The sequence below is a fragment of the Muscardinus avellanarius genome, assembly GCF_963383645.1.
Source record: "Muscardinus avellanarius genome assembly, chromosome: 21".
Lineage (NCBI taxonomy): Eukaryota > Metazoa > Chordata > Mammalia > Rodentia > Gliridae > Muscardinus > Muscardinus avellanarius.
In genome coordinates, this window is record NC_137807.1 from 18,375,547 (window position 1) to 18,395,237 (window position 19,691).

The 19,691-nt window shown below is 47.0% G+C and overlaps 1 protein-coding gene across 1 annotated transcript in view; it reads right to left on the reverse strand.

Moving 5' to 3' along the window:
* The window catches only part of ZNRF3 (zinc and ring finger 3), a gene marked incomplete at both ends in the record, with an annotated part of 170,991 nt that overhangs the window by 64,651 nt on the left and 86,649 nt on the right, over window positions 1-19,691 (reverse strand). The window contains one exon of the mRNA XM_080717792.1: window positions 6,462-6,587. Coding sequence (XP_080573918.1) covers window positions 6,462-6,587 — 126 coding nt within the window. The remainder of the gene's footprint in view (window positions 1-6,461; window positions 6,588-19,691) is intronic.

The window sequence follows — 19,691 nt, forward strand, 5'->3', positions numbered from 1 at the left end:
ACCCAGAAGCCTTCAGTGGCTCCCTGCTACATAGAGAATGGAGACCAAACTCCTTGACCTGAAAGCCTCTTCCTTCCCTACAAATTCCGACACACTGAAGAACCCCCTTGCTTGCTTTTATGCCCTGTTCTGAAGCTTCTCCTGCCCTGCTCACCTCTCCGTATACCTCCATGCCACACGGCCCTCTTGGTATACCACCTGCCTCCAGTCTGTGTAGACTAGCTTTTCTTCACTCGTGAGAGGAGGTGCTGCCTGCAGTACACACAGACCACGACCCTCTCCTCTGGGTGACTGGGAGAAACTCAGGGCTCGGTCACTGCAGGGGTTTAAGGGGTGACAGCCCAGCACTGCCCCCTACTAGCTCTCTTCCGGAGAACAAACCATTCCTCCTGCTTTCCACACGGCAATGTGGGGCGGGCTCCGTTCCAGTGTGGTCCCAGCCCCTCAGCCCAGTGACCTAGAGATGAGCGCCTGATGCAAAATGGGCCAATGAAGCCCATTTCTGGAATCTTTCAGACTCAAAACAAGGTGCAGGGCAGAGTGCTGCAGATGTGCAGGGAAGGCGGGGGAGCACCCCAGCCCAGGAGGGAGCCGCTCTGCAGCAGCAGCAGCCAGACATGGTTCTATGGCACAGCCTAGGACAATCAGAGCAAATTCCCTTTTCTGTCCATGGACTGTGAACTGACCAAGTCTGTGATTATTGTGAAAACCTTCTGATTTTTATCCAGAAAAACTGGCTAAGAAGAAACTAAGATTAGTGACTCAGTAGAATGGTTTTATTTTAGCGCTTGGCTTTTTTTTTTGGGGGGGGGGGCAGGTCTGGAACCCAGGGGGCATTCGACCTCTGAGCTACAGCCCCTGCCCTATTTTTTTTTTTTTTTGTGGGTCTGGGGATGGAACCCAGGGGCATTTGACCTCCGAGTCACATACCCTGCCCTATTTTTATTCTTTATTTTGAAACAGGGTCTCACTGAGTTGCAGAGGGCCTCACTAAGTAGCTGAGGCTGTCCGCGAACCACAATCCTCCGGTTTCAGCCTCCCGAATGCTGGGATTACAAGTGTGAGCCACCACGCCTGGTGAGCTCTTGGCTTTTGGAGCTGTTGTGGGGTTGACTCATGCACAGCTTGTCTCTGGGACTTGATTTCCTTGGCCTGACGTGGGAATGTGGTCAGGATCTCAGAGGCAGTCTGACAGTCAGAGGAGACACTGTATGTAAAGCTCCCAGCACATGGTGGGCACCCCACATGCAGTGAGTTTTCACACGCTCACCTGCCATGAACCAGGCTCTAAGCCAAGTGCTCACAAACATCCCAGGGGGGCCCAAGGAAATGTCAAAGGAAGCATCGGCCCCGCTTCACAAATGAGTAAGGCATGAAGAATCAAAGTCCTCGTGGAGGTAGCTCAGGCCAGGCGGGTCTCCAGCATGACATTCCTTGCCTTTCTTTTTGTTAACTTCCTCACATTGGCCTCTTCAGCCCCGGAAGGAGCTGATTCTATTCTGCCTGGAGTTACAGAATCAGGGCCTGTGAGGTTGATGGGTTACAGAAGTCAAAACTATCAAAGCAGACTTTCTAAATTCTTTGTAGCCATACATGAAAAGATGTTCTACATCACTGGCCATCAGGGAGATGCAAATCAAAACTACACTGAGATTCCATCTAACCCCAGTCAGAGTGGTAAGCATAAAGAAATCAAATAACAACAAATGCTGGTGAGGATGTGGGGAGAGAGGAACTCTTTTACACTGCTGGTGGGAGTGCAAACTAGTTCAGCCACTATGGAGATCTGTGTGGAGACTCCTAAGAAAGGTGGGAATAGATCCACCATATGATCCAGCTCTACCACTCCTGGGTATCTTTCCAAAGGGGTTGAATTCAGAGAATTACAGCAACATATGCATACCTATGTTCACAGCAGCACAATTCGTAATAGCCAAAATATGGAACCAACCCAGATCTCCATCATCAGATGAATGGATAGCAAAACTTTGGGAAATACACACAATGGAATTCTATTCAGCCATAAAGAAGAACAAAATTATACCATTTGCAAGAAGATGGAAAGTCCTGGAGAACATTATGTTAAGTGAGATCAACCAAGCACAGAAGAAAGAAGAAGGTACATATGTTTCCTCTAATATGCCCAAACTAGAAAACACAGAGGATACCAGTGGGACTCCAGATAATGGAGGGGAAATACCAGCAAAGTTTGAATGAAAAGATAGGAGAGGAGGAAGGCTGATCTTGACTAATGAGGGTCTACATCTGAATATGTGTAAAATTATGAATATGACATGGTTACCCTGGACAACCATTGGTGGGAGGAAGGACGGGAAAACGGGGGCGGGGGGAGAGGGCACCAAATATAGTTTAAGTGTATACCATTTATGTGCAATAAAAAATTCGTAAAAAAAATTCTTTGTAGCCACATGAGATGCTTAATAAACACTGGCTGAATTGAAGGGTTAAAATGCCTGGGGCATAAACACAGACCCCTGCACTTTGGAGATGATTTAAGACCCTTTCTTTTCAATGCAAGCTGCCCAGAAATGTCAATTTTATTATTTTAATTTCCTAGGACTTAAACTGTCACAGGTAATGGAGTCTGTCTTTCAGTGCCATAGTTAGAATCCCCCCACACTCAAATATTAGGAAAAGATTTTAAATCTGATCCAGAAGCTCAAAATATTAGAAGAGCAAGAGACCCAGAACAGCCTCTTTGCATTAAGTGAAAAGAAGGCCTGGAGCGCCGAAAGCCCTGGCCTGTGCCTGGCCTGCTGCTAGCTGCGGGAGCTCGCCCTCACGCCAACGCTGTCTCTCCAGCTCATCTACTGTCTGCACCTCCTTCTATGGAACCAAAAAGATTAGGAGGAGGGGACCATAAATCATTTTCTCTCTCATGAGTTTATAGTGTTCTTTTCTGAGGAGTTCAAAAGCTTTCGGTAATAAACCCAGGTGATGAGTTTATGTCTTTTGCTTTTAAAATGAAACTTTACTTGAACTCCTAGAGAGGCACTTTTTTTTTTTTTTAATTTAGGACATTCTCTTATTTCAAGGCTGTGCCCCGTGGCATTTTCTGTGGGCGGGTGGGTGGCAAGCATAGGTGATGGGGAGGAAGAAGGGGCCACGTCTCACCCTCCCCTGGTCTCCCACAGGCTTTTCTGAATGCCGGGCACGCTGTGGCTGACAGAGCCCTCCCCTTAAGCTTTTCTACAAGTCTCAACATCAAGCCAAGAGTCCCTTCACCTGCACCCGCACTGGCCCCCATTTCTTCTTCTTCTTTTTTTTTTTTTTTTTTTGTGGGTCCGGGGATGGAACCCAGGGGCATTTGACCTCCGAGCTGTTGCAGAGGGCCTCACTAAGTAGCTGAGGAGAACTGCGATCCTCCGGTCTCAGCCTCCCGAATGCTGGGATTACAAGCGTGAGCCACCATGCCCGGCTCCACATTTCTTTCTAATGCCTTATAACTTTATTTTTGCAGTGCTGGAGATTGAACCCAGGGCTCATGCATTCTAGGCCAATGCCCTAACACTGAGACACCCCAGTTCTCTTCCTATGCCTTCCGTGTCTCACTGTGCTGTACGCCTCTTCTTGCCATGGCCACTGAGAGCCAAGAACTGATCTGTCTATGAGGATTACTTTACTTTCCTAGTAAAAAACAAACCCTAATCTTTCGCTCCTGCACGCACGCACGCGCGCACACACACACCCCAAAGTTAATAAAACTGAAGCTGGAAATAACTACATTTTAAGAAGACGAGAAAGAGAGACAGAGATAAACATGTAAAGAGACAGAAGGATGGGCAGATCAGACTCATTACATCTCCTATACTGAGCCCGACTTGGAGCAAAGGTGAAATCATCTTAGTTGGTCTGGACCAAGCTCTTTGGCTAATGATTTCACTCAGGTGTCAACTCCAAGACAAAGGACAACAACCAACCTGTGGAAATGCTGCCTGTAAAGAGAATCATGGGGGCTGCTGCTCTCGGGCAGGCAGAACCACACATTCAATAGCTACTGAGTGAAGGAATCAACCCTGGAAGTACCTAATGATTCAATATATGTCTAAGGCTTCCAGTTCTCCTGGAGTCACAGGCCAGCAGGCCAAACCATACAAAACTCTCCAAGTAAAACCAGGGCAGGACTATTCCAGGCAGAGGAGGAAATTAGTTGAGTTCCTTGAGCAATTTTAACAAGTGCTCCCGCCGCTAAACCACGGGAGAACAACAGGGTGACCTGTAAAACTTGCTCCGACCCATTAATAGACACACAGGAATAAAGCTAGAGCCCCAGCCTGCAAAGTTAAGCGGCTGAGTGCTGCAAGGTGGCAGCTTAAGTACAGAAGAAAGGAGTCCAATAGAGCCAAATACCGACAAGGATAGCACTGTTCCCAACCTTTGGGTGCAGCTGGCATTTCTCCTAGGAAAATATTCTCAAGAGGGTCACTGCTCTCCTATTACCATTAAGCAGCTCTAGTGAATTATTTAAATGATGAGGTACCAGGGCCCGAGCCCCCTATGACACCGCGATTCAACTTTGTGACTCTAACTGTAAACCAAACAGGTGATCATTCATGTGCCCACCACCACCACCACCACCACCACCACCACCACCACCACCAATGAAAGAAGAAGAAACTTGACAAGTACCCCAACGCTACTCAGAAGACGAAAGGCACACCAAAATCACAAACAAATTAGATTCAAGCCAGACGTGATGGTGCACACCTGTAATCCCAGTACCTGGGAAGCTGAGACAGGAGGATGGCAGGTTCAAGGACAGCCTCAGCAACGTAAAGAGACGCTCAACAACCTAGAGAGATTCTGATTCAAACAAAAAACAAAGAAAGGACTGGGTGAGCTGAGCGTGGTGGCGCACGCTTGTAACCCCAGCATTTGGAGGCTGGGACCGGAGGTTCGCGGTTCACGGACAGCCTCAGCTACTTAGTGAGGCCCTCTGCAACTTAGTGAGACTCTGTTTCAAATTAGAGAATAAAAAATAGAGCAGGGGGTGTAGCTTGGAGATAGAATGCCCCTGAGTTCAATTCCAAGCACCACAAAAAAAATTTATTTTAAAAATTAAAAAATAAGCCGAGCGTGCTTGGGAGGTGGAGACGGGGATCGCACAGGTTGGAACCCAGCTGCGCTGGCTTAAGAGACCCTGTTTCCAAATAAAAATATAAAATGGGTCTGGGAGTGTAGCCCGGAGGCAGAAGGGCTTCCACGAACCCCAGTACCACCACCAATAAATAAATAAATAAATAAATAAATAAATAGATTTGATTTGTGAGAATTTCTGGGACCAACGTTCCTTCAGAAACCACCCATGGGGTCTTCCTCAAGTCTAGGAAAGCCCCCCCCCCCCCAGCTCTCCGCATCAAAACTAAGTCTTCTGCTTGAATCTCCCAAGCCAGCCTAAGATGTCAGGAACCAGGAGTTTCCCCCACAGCTCTCTCCCCACAGTAATTAGAACAGCTTTTGAGAATAGAAAAAAGGCCCAGCGGTGAGGCTACCCTCAGGGGATACTACTTCTCCTCCAACCAAAAATTCAAATAACTTTCTCTGAACTTTTCCTTTTAACATAACGTTCTACTTTAAAACAGGTTGTTACCTGTTGTAATTTAAAGTCTTTGATGGATAGCTCTCCAAAGTAAATTTATTTTTGTCTTATAGTGCAGTCAGAAGTAATACTGACCCTCTCAGATAAAGTCTTTTTGAGTACTTCTACACAGATGACGGTGGCCAGTGGCAGCAAATGTCTTTTGGGCTTGCTCTTGCATGAGACATTTGCATCCGTCAATTCGCCTCCTAAACCACCCGATGAGGTAAGTTCTAACACAGGACCATAATTGCTGTCTGCCATTCTGAAACCAAACAAGCTCTCACATCCAAAACCCTTTCCATAACTTACTTGGCAGCAAAACTTAATGGACCTGAAATCGTTTGAAAGCAAAGGCTACCTTGAGCTAACGTGAGGCCACTTAAATTTTAGATACCCTACTTAATGTGAATATCCTGATGGTCTGCTACACAAACACAAATGTGTGATTGCTGAGTGCTGCTCCAGATGCCCTGAAGGTAACTTAAGAGAAAATGCGTGTACCTTAATACCTTTCTAAACAGCCCAAATCACAGAATTTTGAGATATTTGGCACCAAGGTTGTAAGATAAAGTATCGTGAATTCCTATTATCAACCCGTTTCAGACAGGAAGCACTCCTTGAGGGGAAGCAGCTGGCCCAAGACTACCCACCAGGAAAGGGACTCTGAGGCCGGCGGCTCCCCAGGGCTAAGCACTGTGGCGGCTGCTGTGCTGTCTGGGCCTCCACTCACAGGACTTCAGCCAGGAGGGGGCGCTGTGCCAGCCTGGTTCTTCTCCATAACCAATATTGTAAACTTGGGGAAACCGCTGCATTCCAACCAGGCAGAACGGCGGCAGCAATTCGGGGTCTAGGCGCTTACCTTGCCCAGGACAGTGAGACATGGTTTTGGGTCCAATTCTGGCTGTTCCAGCTTCACCACTCCTACCCAGCCATATTCATACAAGTCCTCTTCATCATTGTTATTACACAGGCCCAATGGGTGCATCTAGGAGACAAAATGGAAAGATATGCTTGACTCATGCTGTACACTTCCCAGACTCCAGCCAAAGTAACCTCAAAGCTTCAATCTGTCATGTAGGAGAGTTTTTCAACCCCTGGGCAATCCTATTTCAGTACAATGAGCTAGGCACCAGGATAAACACAACAGGGCGAGACTGCAAGGCAGTTTGTCTCTCCCTCTCCCTCCCTCCCTCCGCTTTGTAAGTAGTGGTCATCCAAAGGGGACCACCGATAGGAGGTAGGGAAAGAGGAACAGTATAAACTCACATACAAGCGCCAACTAAATAGCTCAACGTCAAGAGGACCTGGAGAGATTTCCAAGACTTTACAGGGGGACAACTAGAGATATGTCAGAATCATCACTGCACCTAGTAGGCTATTTAAAGGCTCTTGGTTACTGAGAAATGGATGGAGTATGACCAAATTTCCTCAGGTAAAAGCCTGGAAAACAGAGCAATCCTAGGGGTTGTGCTTACAATTCTATTACTGAACCTCTAACAATAATCTGGAAAGAGGAAATCCTGTGGACAACATGACTACTCAAGAGTCTGGTGAGCCCAGCGCCGTGTGTAAAGGAGATATGCCTTTGGATGTGTGGCAAGTCCGAGTCTCAAGTGAGCTCTGAAGGGTGCTCAGGGGAGTCTGTTACTCCAGTCCTGAGGAAGGACCGCCACGAGAGCACATGGAAGGGAAGACGAGGCCCAACTGATCAGCAGAAGTGACCGCGGTCTACACTAAGAAGCTATAGAGAAAGGCTCAAAAACTACAAGGAGGGTGGGACACCAAGACAGCACACAGGTTCTTATCACAGGCTCAGGCAGAAGATGGTGACAGAAAACGGGTATGGAGGTAGGGGACACCCCTGCGGGCAGCGGAAAAATGAGGGGAGGACAAAGGGTAAAACTCCCCAAGAGAACTTGAATTCCACGGACTAATGCAGAAGGAAGGGGTTGCACAAGCCCGTAAGTCAAGTGAGGGCTCACTGATGCCAAGCACGGGGCTGCCAGCAGTTGTCTGTTTTTTGGTACTGGGATTTAACCTGGGGTATTCTACCTCCAAGCTACATTTCTAGTCCTTTTTATTTTTATTTATTTTTTAAATTTTAGAAGCAGGACCTCACTCAAGTGCTGAGGGTGGCCTCAAACCTGAGTCTCCAGTTTTAGCCTCCCAAGTACTAGGATTACAAGTGTGCACCACCACACCCAGCTCAGCAGCTGTCTTTATAGGGGGTGAGTATCCCATCTCCTGGGAATTTCAAGAAATGGAGGGACCCTTGGGATATCCAAATTTTGCATGAGCCCCCAGGCTCAAAGAGTTTGCCCAAAGAACCAGTGAGGTTTCTGTATAGTGAACAGTACAACCTTCCCCCCAGTGTGCCCCTGCAGGGTTCAGCCTACCCTGGGATGTTCTAGAATTATTAAATGAGGGTGTATAGCCTGAAATGCTGAGCTTTCCTAAGAGAGAATGAGTGAGGATGATCGCCGGCTGACTGAGGAAAGGGCTCAAGCCGGCGTCCTGAGGTTGCACGGCAAGTCACAGCAGTGGCCGCCATGTTTCTGACCCTTTTCCATGTTCCTGACCCACCCATGTGGCCAGGAGATCTCCAGCTAGATGGCTGGTTTGTATTACTTATGGGGCTTGGTCAGTGATAAAGAGCTGCTTTGGAGGAGCTGAGTTATCAGCCAGTCTAAGACCTTGTATCTTTACCAAAACTACTAATGAGAAGAAGCCTGGCACATACGGTCGCATATTTTACAAGCCCATTTACACAAAATGTTCAGAATAGGCAAATCCTCAGAGACAGAGAGCAGAGCAGTGTTTGCCATGGGTGAGGAGAACGGGGAGTGACTGTGTAAGGGGTCCGGTTTCCTCCTGGGGGTGATGAAAATGTTCTGGAACTACGTGGTGGTGATGGTTGCACAACACTCTGGACATACTAGATGCCACCAAACTGCATGCTTTTAAATGGCTAAAAGAGTGGGTTTTACATGAATTTTACCACAATAAAAAAACTGAACAAGCCGGGTGTGGTGGCGCACACTTGTGATCCCGGTACTTGGGAGGCTGAGACAGGAGGATCTCAGGTTCGTGGCAAGCCTCAGCTACTTAGTGAGGCTCTCTGCAACTTACTGAGACCTTGTTTCAAAATAAAATATAAAATGGGTCAGGGGCATAGCCTGGAGGTAGAGGCCCCTGTGTTCTATCCCCAGGACCACCAAAATAAATAAATAAATAAATAAATAAATAAATAAATAAACAAACAAACAAACAAATAAATAAATAAATAAGAAATAGAATTGGGAGTATAGGTCAGAGGTAGAATGCCCCTGGATTCCATCTCCAGTACAATATATATATTGAACAACTGAGGTAGGAGTTTACTCAGAAATTACTGCAGCCTGCTTGGCTGCGCTCAGCTAGGGCGAGGGTCCCTGGTGGAGGTCACTATACTTTCCACTCCTGAGAACAGAAGCCAGTCACAGCAGCCCTTCTGGAAACTGTGTCAGGCAGAACACTGGCCACACGTTTAAAAAATGGGTTCTTAGCCGGGCGTGGTGGCGCACGCTTGTAATCCCCGCGCTTGGGAGGCTGAGACAGGAGGATCGCACAGGTTCGAAGCCAGCCTCAGCTACTTAGTGAGGCTCTCAGCAACTTAGTGAGACCCTGTTTCAAAATAAAATATAAAATGGGTCTGGGAGTATAGCCCAGAGGTAGAAAGCCTCTGGGTTCCACCCCCAGTACCACCAAAAAAAAAAGGGGGGGGGGAGATTCTTGCACAAGTAAATAATGCTGAGAAACACTCCGTAGGGACTGTGCAGGAGACTATGGCTTAAAAACAAAAAGGCTTTAAACCTTTGCTGAAACCACCATTTCCTACTCTGACTATACACTCGTTCCGTGTGATATGATCACGCTCTTTCATGGGACGCATATTAGCTGTCAGGGAGAGTCCACACGCACATTATTCTCTTTATGTGAGAATAAACCTACGGTACACATGATCCAAGGCAAAGCTAAATGTTCTCAAAAGCAGAAGACTCATGATGCAAAAGCACAGGCCACAGTGAACGGCGGTGGCGGGACGGCCAAGAGCGGCTGGAGAGGAGGAGAGGCCTGGGAGGCAGCCGGTGTGGAGAGGGCGAGGCAGGACTAACCGCTGAAGCCATCGTGGGAGCAGGTGGGCCTGGCTGGGCCAGAGGTTCGAGCTGTGGAGAAGCGGAACTCAGTGGCACAGGAAAGGCATGCCAAGAGCACGCTGCCAGGCACGTGGACGTCTGAACTATGTAAGCGGCAAACACACCCAGGGATCCCTCAGGCCTGTCAGGGTCCGCTCAGGTGTGTCGGGCCAGCGCCCTGGGCTGCACTTCATGCCAGACCCTCTCGCCACGCTCTCCTCTGACCGCCCTCTCTGCTCTTCTGCTGACACCCGTGTGACTGTTAGCAGCTCAGTGCATCAGCCCTGTCAAAGGTGTTGACTTCTGAATGGGGTCAGTCTTAAAAACCAAAAAGAATCTGTCTAAAGTGCTACTGAGTGCAACTGGCTAGTGTGGGTTATTTGCCACCAAAATCATTTCTCACAGGGCTGGAAACCCACCAACCATCCTTGCCATCTTCCCACCCCCAGCCCGAGCTCCTTCTCTTCCGATACCAAAGGGTTAGGAGAACTTTGGGCAAAGTGGGAGTCTTTTTGTTTGAAAAATGACTCTTGGTATCATGTTGCCGAAATCAAACCTAAACGAAGGATAGCACATCCATGTTCTGAGACAATTCTGCTGATTTTGCCCCAACAATGCCCATTAGAGATTCATTCTGTGTGTATTCTCAGAAGTCTGTACAAGAGCTTTAATTACAATTTAACTCATTAAATTAAAAAAATACTATTATCAGTGTCACTTTGAAAGACAAACTTTTATTTCTATTATCCACTAAGAAATTCTGTCTGTAGGGGGGGCACTGGGGATTAAATTTAGGGACATTTTACCTCTGAGCTACACCCCTAGGCATTTCTATTTCTATTATTTTATTCTGAAATATGGTCTCACTGAGTTGCTGCAAAGCATCTTGCCAAGCGGCTGAGGCTGATCCTCCTGTTTCAGTCTCCCAAGTACTGGGACTCTAGGCATGTGCCACCATGCTGGGCTCCTTCAAGGTCTTTTTCTAGATAGCAAGCATCTCTGCAGATTAAGACTTCCTACATTCGAAATTCTCGTAGTCTCCTCAAGGTTCAGTTTCTACACCATTGCTCTACACAGGCAACACGCACAAACCACACTCCCTTGTTTGCCTGTGTTCACCCTGGCTGCTGTCATTCAGCCTCACGGCATACAGGACCTGGGTATGGGTCTTGAATCCTTCTACCCAGTCTTTCCAATTGAATCTTTGGGTGCTTCCGCTATCACATTTAAGTATGTTAATCTGAACTTTATGTGGCTCATAAGCATTTAAAAATTACAGTCATTTCTAGCTGGGTATGGTGGCATATGCTTGTAATCCCAGTACTTGGGAGGCTAAGACATGAGGGTTGCAGATTTGTGGCCAGCCTCAGCAACTCAGTGAGGCCCTGTTTCCAAATAAGAAATGAAACAGATCTAGGGGTGTAGTCCAGAGGCAGAAGGCCCTTCGGTTCTATCACCACCACCACCACCACCACCACCACCACCACCACCACCACCACCACCACCCCACACACACACACACACACCAGCCATTTCTGAGTTTACTTTCTTAAACTGTTCAGATGAGGAGGGTTGACTTTAATTGGATGTTTGAAATTTAAGAAGTTGCTGCCTTACTATTTTTATGGTACAAGGGAGTAAACGCAGGGGCATTCTACCTCAGAGCTACACGTCCAGATCTATTTTTTATTTGGAAACAGGGTCTAAGTTGTTGAGGCTGGCTACGAATCTGCAATCCTCCTGTCTTAGCCTCCCAAGTACTGGGATTACAGGTGTGTGCCACCATGCCTGGCTTGCTTTACTTTTTTTTTTTTTTTTTTTGGTACTGGGGTTCCTGGAAACCCTTCTACCTCCGGGCTACACTCCCAGACCTATTTTTTATATTTTTATTTGGAAACAGGGTCTCTTAAGCCAGGGAGGCTGGCTTCGAACCTGCATTATCCTCCTGTCTCCGCCTCCCAAGCGCAGGGATTACAAGTGTCCACCACCATGCCCAGCCTTTGCTTTAATATTTTTAAGACTAACGAGTGGCTGAATCAAGCCGGGCATGGTGGTTCACACCTGTAGTCCCAATATGTGGGAGACTGAGACAGGAGGATCATAGCTTTGAGGACAGCCTCAGGACAGTGAGACTCTCAGCAACCCAGCAAGACCCTCTTTCAAAATAAAAAATAAGCCGGGCGCGGTGGGCACGCTTGTCATCCCAGCATTTGCGAGGCTGAGACAGGAGGACTGCGGTTCGAGGACAGCCTCAGCTATTACTTAGTGAGGCCCTCTGCAACTCAGTGAGACCCTGTTTGAAAATAAAGAGTAAAAAAAGAGGGCTGGAAGTGTCGCTTGGAGGTAAGATGTCCCTGGGTTCCATTCCTAGTACAGCAAAAAAATAAATAAATATAAATAATAAAATAATAACATAAGAAGAAGAAAATAAAAAGGGATGGGGGTGTAGCTTTGAGGTAGAATGCCCGCGGAAGTACTAACTAAATAAATATAGTTCAGTTATGTATAAGAATTCAGAGACACAAGAAAGAAATACAGCCAGGCGTGGTGGGCACGCTTGTAATCCCAGCGCTTGGGAGGCTGAGACAGGAGGATCACGCAGGTTCAAAGCCAGCCTCAGCTACTTACTTAGTGAGGCTCTCAGCAATTTAGTGAGAACGTGTTTCCAAATAAAATAGAAAATAGGTCTGGGAGTATAGCCCGGAGGTAGAAAGCCTCTGGCTTCCACCCCCAGTACCACCAAAAGAAAAGAAAGAAATATTAATGAAAACAATCTAATAGACTCCACTCTACAATGGAACTTGACGAAGAGTGGACTAAACGTTTAGTGTTTTCTTCTTCCATTTCTAGGAAATGGAAGACCAGCCTGCAGCAAGAAGAGAAGCACGATTCTTGGGGTGTATCCACAGAAGAACCTCATACGAATGAGAAGCTACAAAGGACAAGGACGTGTCGACTGGGCGTGAGAGTGCACATTTGTAATCCTAGTCTCGAGAGGCTGAGACAAGAGGATCAGAGGTTTGAGGTCAGCCTCAGCAAATCAGTGACACTCTCAGCAACACAGTGAGACCCTGTTTAAAAAAAAAAAACGCCACTTTTTTTTTTAAAGGGCTAGGGCTCAGAGATAGAATGCCTCAGTTCTAACCCCGGTAACACACAGGCGCCCACGCACACACGCACCAGAGTGTGATCTGTGTTATAACCCTGATCTTGTCCTAACGAGAACACACACTCGAGGGGGCCTGCATCTGCTGAAGTCAGCTGCAGGGGAAGTGCCGCAGCCCCTTCCCGTGAGGGCCAGCGTTGGCGCGGGCCGGCGTTGGCGCGGGCCGGCGTTGGCGCGGGCCGGCGTTGGCGCGGGCCGGCGTTGGCGTGCGGCTCTTGCTCTCTGGTCCCTTGTTTTGTCCCAAGCGGTGTTGGGAACAGAGGGATGGAAAGAATGATAACTTTGGAATCTGCAATCTTGTGTCTGCATCTCACTCCTGCCTCTTACAAGGCACACATCTAAGCAGATGCTTCCAGAAGGACTGTATTTATGGAGGTCCCTATTTACACCACAGTCTCCAACCAACAGGTGCTCAGTAAAGGACTGCTGGTGAGCAGCCTGTGGCTTCCGGGGCAGGCCTGCTGCCATGCCTCCCGCTTTGTTCTTGGTGAAGCCACTTGGGTTTCTGCTTCGCTAAATCAGGGACCAGCACAAATAAGTCAGGGCTTAATTAAAGTGTTCTATGAACTTTAAAAGGCCCCCTCGCACATTTGTTGATTAACAAGTCATCAGACATTCCCTGGCCGGCCAGCCAACGCATCCTATATGTAACTGCCCCAAGGCTGCTGCCCCTCCCGCACTCAGACGAGCTGAAGACAGGCCTCCCAAAGGCAGTGGAGGGAGAAGGAGCATAGAAGATGCCCCTCGATCCCCCAAAAGAACCCCAAATCTCAAAACGTCCTGCCCAGGTCCACTCTCTGAAGCTACTACCAGCAGCTTCAGATTTAAGGGACTAAACGAAGGAAGAGGCAAGCCCGGGACCAGGCAGAAGGCATCCGGAGGAAACGAGAAACGGGACCCATCCCAAGGAGACCAGAAGGCGAGGGCCGCAGGAGAGCCACGCGGGCGGCAAACCCTGGACCATCCCAGCGGATCTGTTGGTACCGAGAGGAGTTTTATAGCTCTGAACCGGAGAAGAAATGTGAAAGTTATAAAGACGAAGTCACAGGAATCGGGGAGGGAGAATGACACACAGCCATGGACTCCAGAAAGAAAAACAAAAATTACTCCAGAATTGAAACCATAATCTGGGTATGGTCTGCACAGCCTGGCGGAGAATACCGCCAGCCAGGGCAATGTCCTGATAGCAACAAGAACTGTGATATAACTATATAGAAAGGATGCAGACATGGGACACGTGGAGTACACGACCCAGCCCTTCATCTTTCCATAGCAGGAAGCCAAAAAGTCAACTTTAAAATGAAAATACAAGCCGGGCGTGGTGGCGCACGCTTGTCATCCCCGCGCTTGGGATGCGGAGACAGGAGGATCGTGCAGGTTCGAAGCCAGCCTCAGCTACTGAGTGAGGCTCTCAGCAACTTAGCTAGACACTGTTTCTAATAAAATGTTTTTTTAAAAAAAACAGGTCTGGGAGCGTAGCCCAGAGGTAGAAAGCCCCTGGATTCCATCCCCAGGAAAAAAGAAAGAAAATATTCACACAGAGGTAAAGAGCAGAAAAACCACTAAAGGATTGAAAATAGTTGCCTCTGGCAACAGAAATCAGGGATGGCAAAGGGCAGACAGTAGAATACTCTTTTTTATCTAAACTATGAAGTACTTTTTGTCTTTTTTTTTTTCTTCTTTGTACTGTGATACTGAGGATTAAACAAGGATACTTTACCACTGAGCTACACTACATTTCCAGCTTTTTTTTTTTTTTTTTTTGGCAGTACTGGGGATGGAAACCAGGGCATTCTACCTCTGAGCTATGCCCCCAGTCCTATTTTTTAGGTTTTTTTTTTTTTTTTTAATTTTTGAAACAGGGTCTCGCTGAGTTAGTTGCAAAGGGCCTAAGTAGCTGAGGCTGTCCACAAACTGCAATTCTCCTGTCTCATTCCCAAATGCTGGGATTACAAGCGTGGGCCACCACACACGGCATCCCCAGCCTTTTTAAATTTTTATTTTGAAGCCAGGAGATGTGGTGCACGCTTGTCATCCCAGTGCTTGGGAATCTGACACAAGAGAATCACAGGTTCATGGCCAGCTTCAGCAACTTAGCAAGGCCCTCTGCAACTTGGTGAGAGCCTGTATCAAAATAAAAATAAAATAGGGCTGGGGGGTGTTTTCTGAACACTCAGCTCTTGCCTCAGCCTCCCAAGGAGCTGGCATTACAGGTGCACCCAATTTATTCTTCGCCTCTTTATGAATGTGCAGGTAGGTGTATTGCTTTGATCAAAACCCTTCTGAAGAGCTGGGCGTGGTGGCGCACATTTGTAATCCCAGTATTTGGGAGACTGAGGCAGGAGGATCACGGTTCGCGGACAGCCTCAGCTACTTAGTGAGGCCCTTCGCAACTCAGTGAGACCCTGTTTCAAAATAAAAAATAAAAAATAGGGCTGGGGGTGTAGCTCAGAGGTAGGATGTCTCTGTGTTCCACCCCCAGTATTCGAAAAACAAACACACACAAAAAGACTTTATGCACTGTTAGACGTAAGCCCTTCCTTCAGATGGCCTAAACAGATCCCATGGGTCTTCCTCCACAAGGAGAGAAACTGTCACACCCAAGAGAGAGTCCTCAGGCTCCCCTCACAACACAGTGGACACTGGAAGGGAGGCCTGGCCGGAATGGCTGCTCTGGGCCACTTAGAACCTGGCCCAGGGAGCACGGGGGTGGCGCAGGGGGAGAAAGACGCAGCAGCTTTACCACCCTCACATCCAAAAAACCAACTCCCAGGCGGCACCAGAGAACTACGGATTTAGGTGTCACGAGAGATGACAGGTACAATAAAATAAGAGGGTGACTACTCTGGGAAGCCCCAATCTTCTCCAAGACGCAGATCTAAGGCTCTAGAAGAGGCAGTTAACAAACCCTTTCCAAGGGAGGGGCAGCTAACGCAAACGACTGACAACCAGCGACGCACACATGACCGCCTCTGGTACAACGGGATGGAACAACTGCTCTTAGGCTGCAATATGAAAACGGGCCTTCTTCAAATTTCTCAGGGCCTGCCAACCCTGGTTTCACTGTTTTGTTAATGGACAAGGAATCCATGGGAACGTCTAAGTCAAAAGACTATGTCAGGCAAAGTTACAGATCTGGGGAAAAAGAACTGTGTTCCCTTGAGTATGGTCCATCAAGCCAGACTCTGAAACCAAGACCAGCTCCTTTAGAAGCTTCCAGCACAAAATCCTTGAGATACACTGCAGCACTTTCCACATGTCTGAAGGGCAAAACTGAAACCAGGGCTAGTGGTGCTTTTATCCAAGGTTAAGATATCTCTACACTTGCCTGAGGGTTTAAAATAACTTCAAAAGGGCCGCCTGCTTCTAAGTGGGTTACTGTTACACAGGAGCCATACACTGAACTAACAGGAGGACGAGACATTTCACTCAGTAATATTATCTCACCAAAAATTCCTGGGGATTTAAAACGGAAACTTCCTTCCTTTTGTCCTTTCCCGGCAGTCAGCCAGGGTAGGGTGTCGCTGCCATCAAACCGTCCAGATCTTTTCTTAAAGGTGTGGTGGCTAGGATCAAGACTTATAATTTATGTGAAGAATAGAAAAAAAAAAAAAAAAAGACAGCTCCACCCATTTTTCTCTTGAGTCATAGGGATATTTTTCTTCTACTCACAAAGAAATGGGTAGCTCTTTAACACCTAAACTTTTTTTTTTTTTTTAACGGGTCTGGGGATGGAACCCAGGGGCATTCGACCTCTGAGCTACACCCCCTGCCCTATTTTTATTCTTTGAAACAGGGTCTCACTAAGTTACGGAGGGCCTCACTAAGTAGCTGAGGCTGTCTGCGAACCGCGAGCCTCTGGTCTTAGCCTCCCAAATGCTGGGATGACAAGCGTGAGCCACCACGCCCGGCTCCTAAACTTTTTTTTATGGATCTAGAATCCAGAAGAATCTGAACATTGGTCATACCAAGGGAGGCACCTGCAATGGGGATGGAAACCACCCCACACACAAACAGGAGCTGGCTGTGGCTGCTATTTGTTGGAGAATTCCAAATGGATATGCCTTAGGATTAAACCAATACCTCTCCACTGATAAATCTGGTTTTCACTCAGCTAGAATCTCCCAAAGGGTGCTACTTTTTAGAGAAAACCCACAAATATCCTATTTGGTTCCTCTGTACCAAAAGAAGATAATAGTTTAAAAAACAAAACGTTAACAGAATTTTAAGAAAAGTTAATGTGTACAGAATTACTTAAAAATCACATCTGCATCTGGCCTCCAACTGAAAGGAAACAAAGACTTTTAAAAGTAAACAGGTGGTCTGGGGTGGGGCATGGTGGCACACACCTATAATCCCAGTATTTGAGAGGCTGAGACAGAAGGATCACAGGTTCGAGAACAGCCTCAGCAAGTAGTGAGACTCATCAACCTAGCGAGACCCTGTTTCCAAATAAGAAATAAAATTAGGCTGAAGGTATAGCTTGAAGGCAGAATGCCTCTGAGTTCAATCTCCAGGATCAATCAATCAATCAACAGGGTTGGGGGTATAGCTCAGAGGTAGAATGCTCCTGGGTTCAGTCCCCCCAGTACCAAAAAATAAAATAAAATAAAGTAAAAGCTAATGGGTTCCGGAATAAGGATATGGAGATTTATCTTTGGGGAATTCTCATATTCATCCATATCAACATTTGCTCACCACTTGCTCTGTGGATGGACACTGAGCAAGGAAGTCCTAAGCCCTCCTATACTGCAATGTATTTGGATCAGTACAGTTGGCAGAACTTTCTTTGTATAAATCACACTCTGTGGATGACAGAGTTAAAACAACAAATGTGCCGGGCGCGATGGCGCGCGCTTGTAATCCCAGCGCTTGGGAGGCTGAGACAGGAGGATCGCACGGGTTCGAAGCCAGCCTCGGCTACTTAGTGAGGTTCTCAGCAACTTGGTGAGACCCCATTTCCAAAGAGAGTATAAAACAGGTCTGGGAGTATAGCCCAGAGGTAGAAAAGCCCCCGGGCTCCACCCGCAGAACCACAAAACAGCAACAAATGGCAGGTCTAGGAGGTAACACACATCAAGTGTGAGATGTGCTACTTTCCCACAACAAACACGTCTGTGTTCGAGGGCTGGCCAGAGAAGGCTTTCCCAGAGAAAGCTCCCGCGTAAGCTGGGAGCCCGGCACAAGGCAAACAGCACTGCGTACAGGACACACTGGTTCCCAAGGGCGGGCAGGCTACCTGCAGGTGCTGAGACATCGTAACACAGCACCCAGGCAAAATCCACAATGAATGCTATTTTAATCAATGATAAGAGCAGTTCAGTTCCAGTTATTCCAAGAGGACCAACTGACCATAGAAACAAAGTTTCCCCATCATTTCATCTCCTTTCTCTCACATGCAAAAGAGTCAAAAATACACAGAACAAAAACAAAACTAAAAATTCCATTCACCAGATGCCTGAAAATACATATCCTCCAACTACTACAATAAAGGGCAAGTCAAGGGTCTTTAAAAAATAAAGACAAGGTCCCCTGACCTCGTTTTCTGAATGCAAAGTGAGGTAGGCCTTTGAGAGGCAGGTTCACTACCTCCCAATCAAGACTCTCTGCTTGTTTCTAGGAAGTATCTCTAATTAGAAGAACACAGAAATTACTATGGGAGGACTGATCTGACATTTGCCAAGCAATTGTTCTGAGAAGGGGATTCTTAACAGTGTGGCAAGCAGGCACGGCAGCGTCTACGCCTAAGAGCAGAGCCTGTGTCGCATGTTGACTCTCATCAGGAACCTTGCTCACGCTGAGCTATGATGAACACGGGCTTCGGGCCGTGCTGGCCTGAGCTGCGTCCAGGCTGTCACTTCCTTGGGACCTTGGAAGAGTCACGTAACACCCAAGCCTTGTTACCCCATTTGAAGGGCACCACTGACCTTTCCAAACTTGTTTATATTCTTAAGGATTAGATACAAAGAATCTGTGTGCTCTGATCAGGAAAGATGAACAAACAGACATGATACCAAAAACAAGCAACCAAAGGAAAAATAGGTACGCTGGACTTTATCTGAAATACAGAAAGAGCTCTTACAATTCAATAATTAAAAAGACACATTATCCAATTAAAGCTGGGCAAAAGATCTAAATAGATAATTCACCAAAAAAGATATACAACTGCTAATAAGCACATGAAAAGCTGCTCATTAGTCTTCAAGAAAATGCAAAACAAAACCACAATGAGATACCATTTCATACTCACTAGGATGGTATAATAAAAAAGATGGATAATAGCAAGTATTGGCTGGGACGTGGGGAAATGAGAACCCTTACACACTGCTGATAAAAATGCAGAATGGAACAGCTGCTCTGGAAAACATTCTGGAAGTTCCTCAAACAATTAAACATACAATTAGTGTTTGCCACAGCAATTCTACCCCTAGATATATCCTCAAGAGAAATGAAAACATATATACACACATGAATGTTTATAGTAACATTATTTATAATAGCTCAAAGATGAAAATAACCCAAATGCCCCACGAGCGTTTTGCCTCTGAGCTATATCCCTAACTATTTTCATTTATTTTGAAACAGGGTCTCACTAAATTGCTAGAGCTAGCCTCCAACCTGTGATCCTCCTATCTCAGCCTCCAAAGTACTGGGATTAGCTGGGTGCGGTGGCGCACGCATCCCCGAGCTTGGGAGGCAGAGACAGGAGGATCGCGCAGGTTCGAAGCTAGCCTTGTGCGCTGGCTTA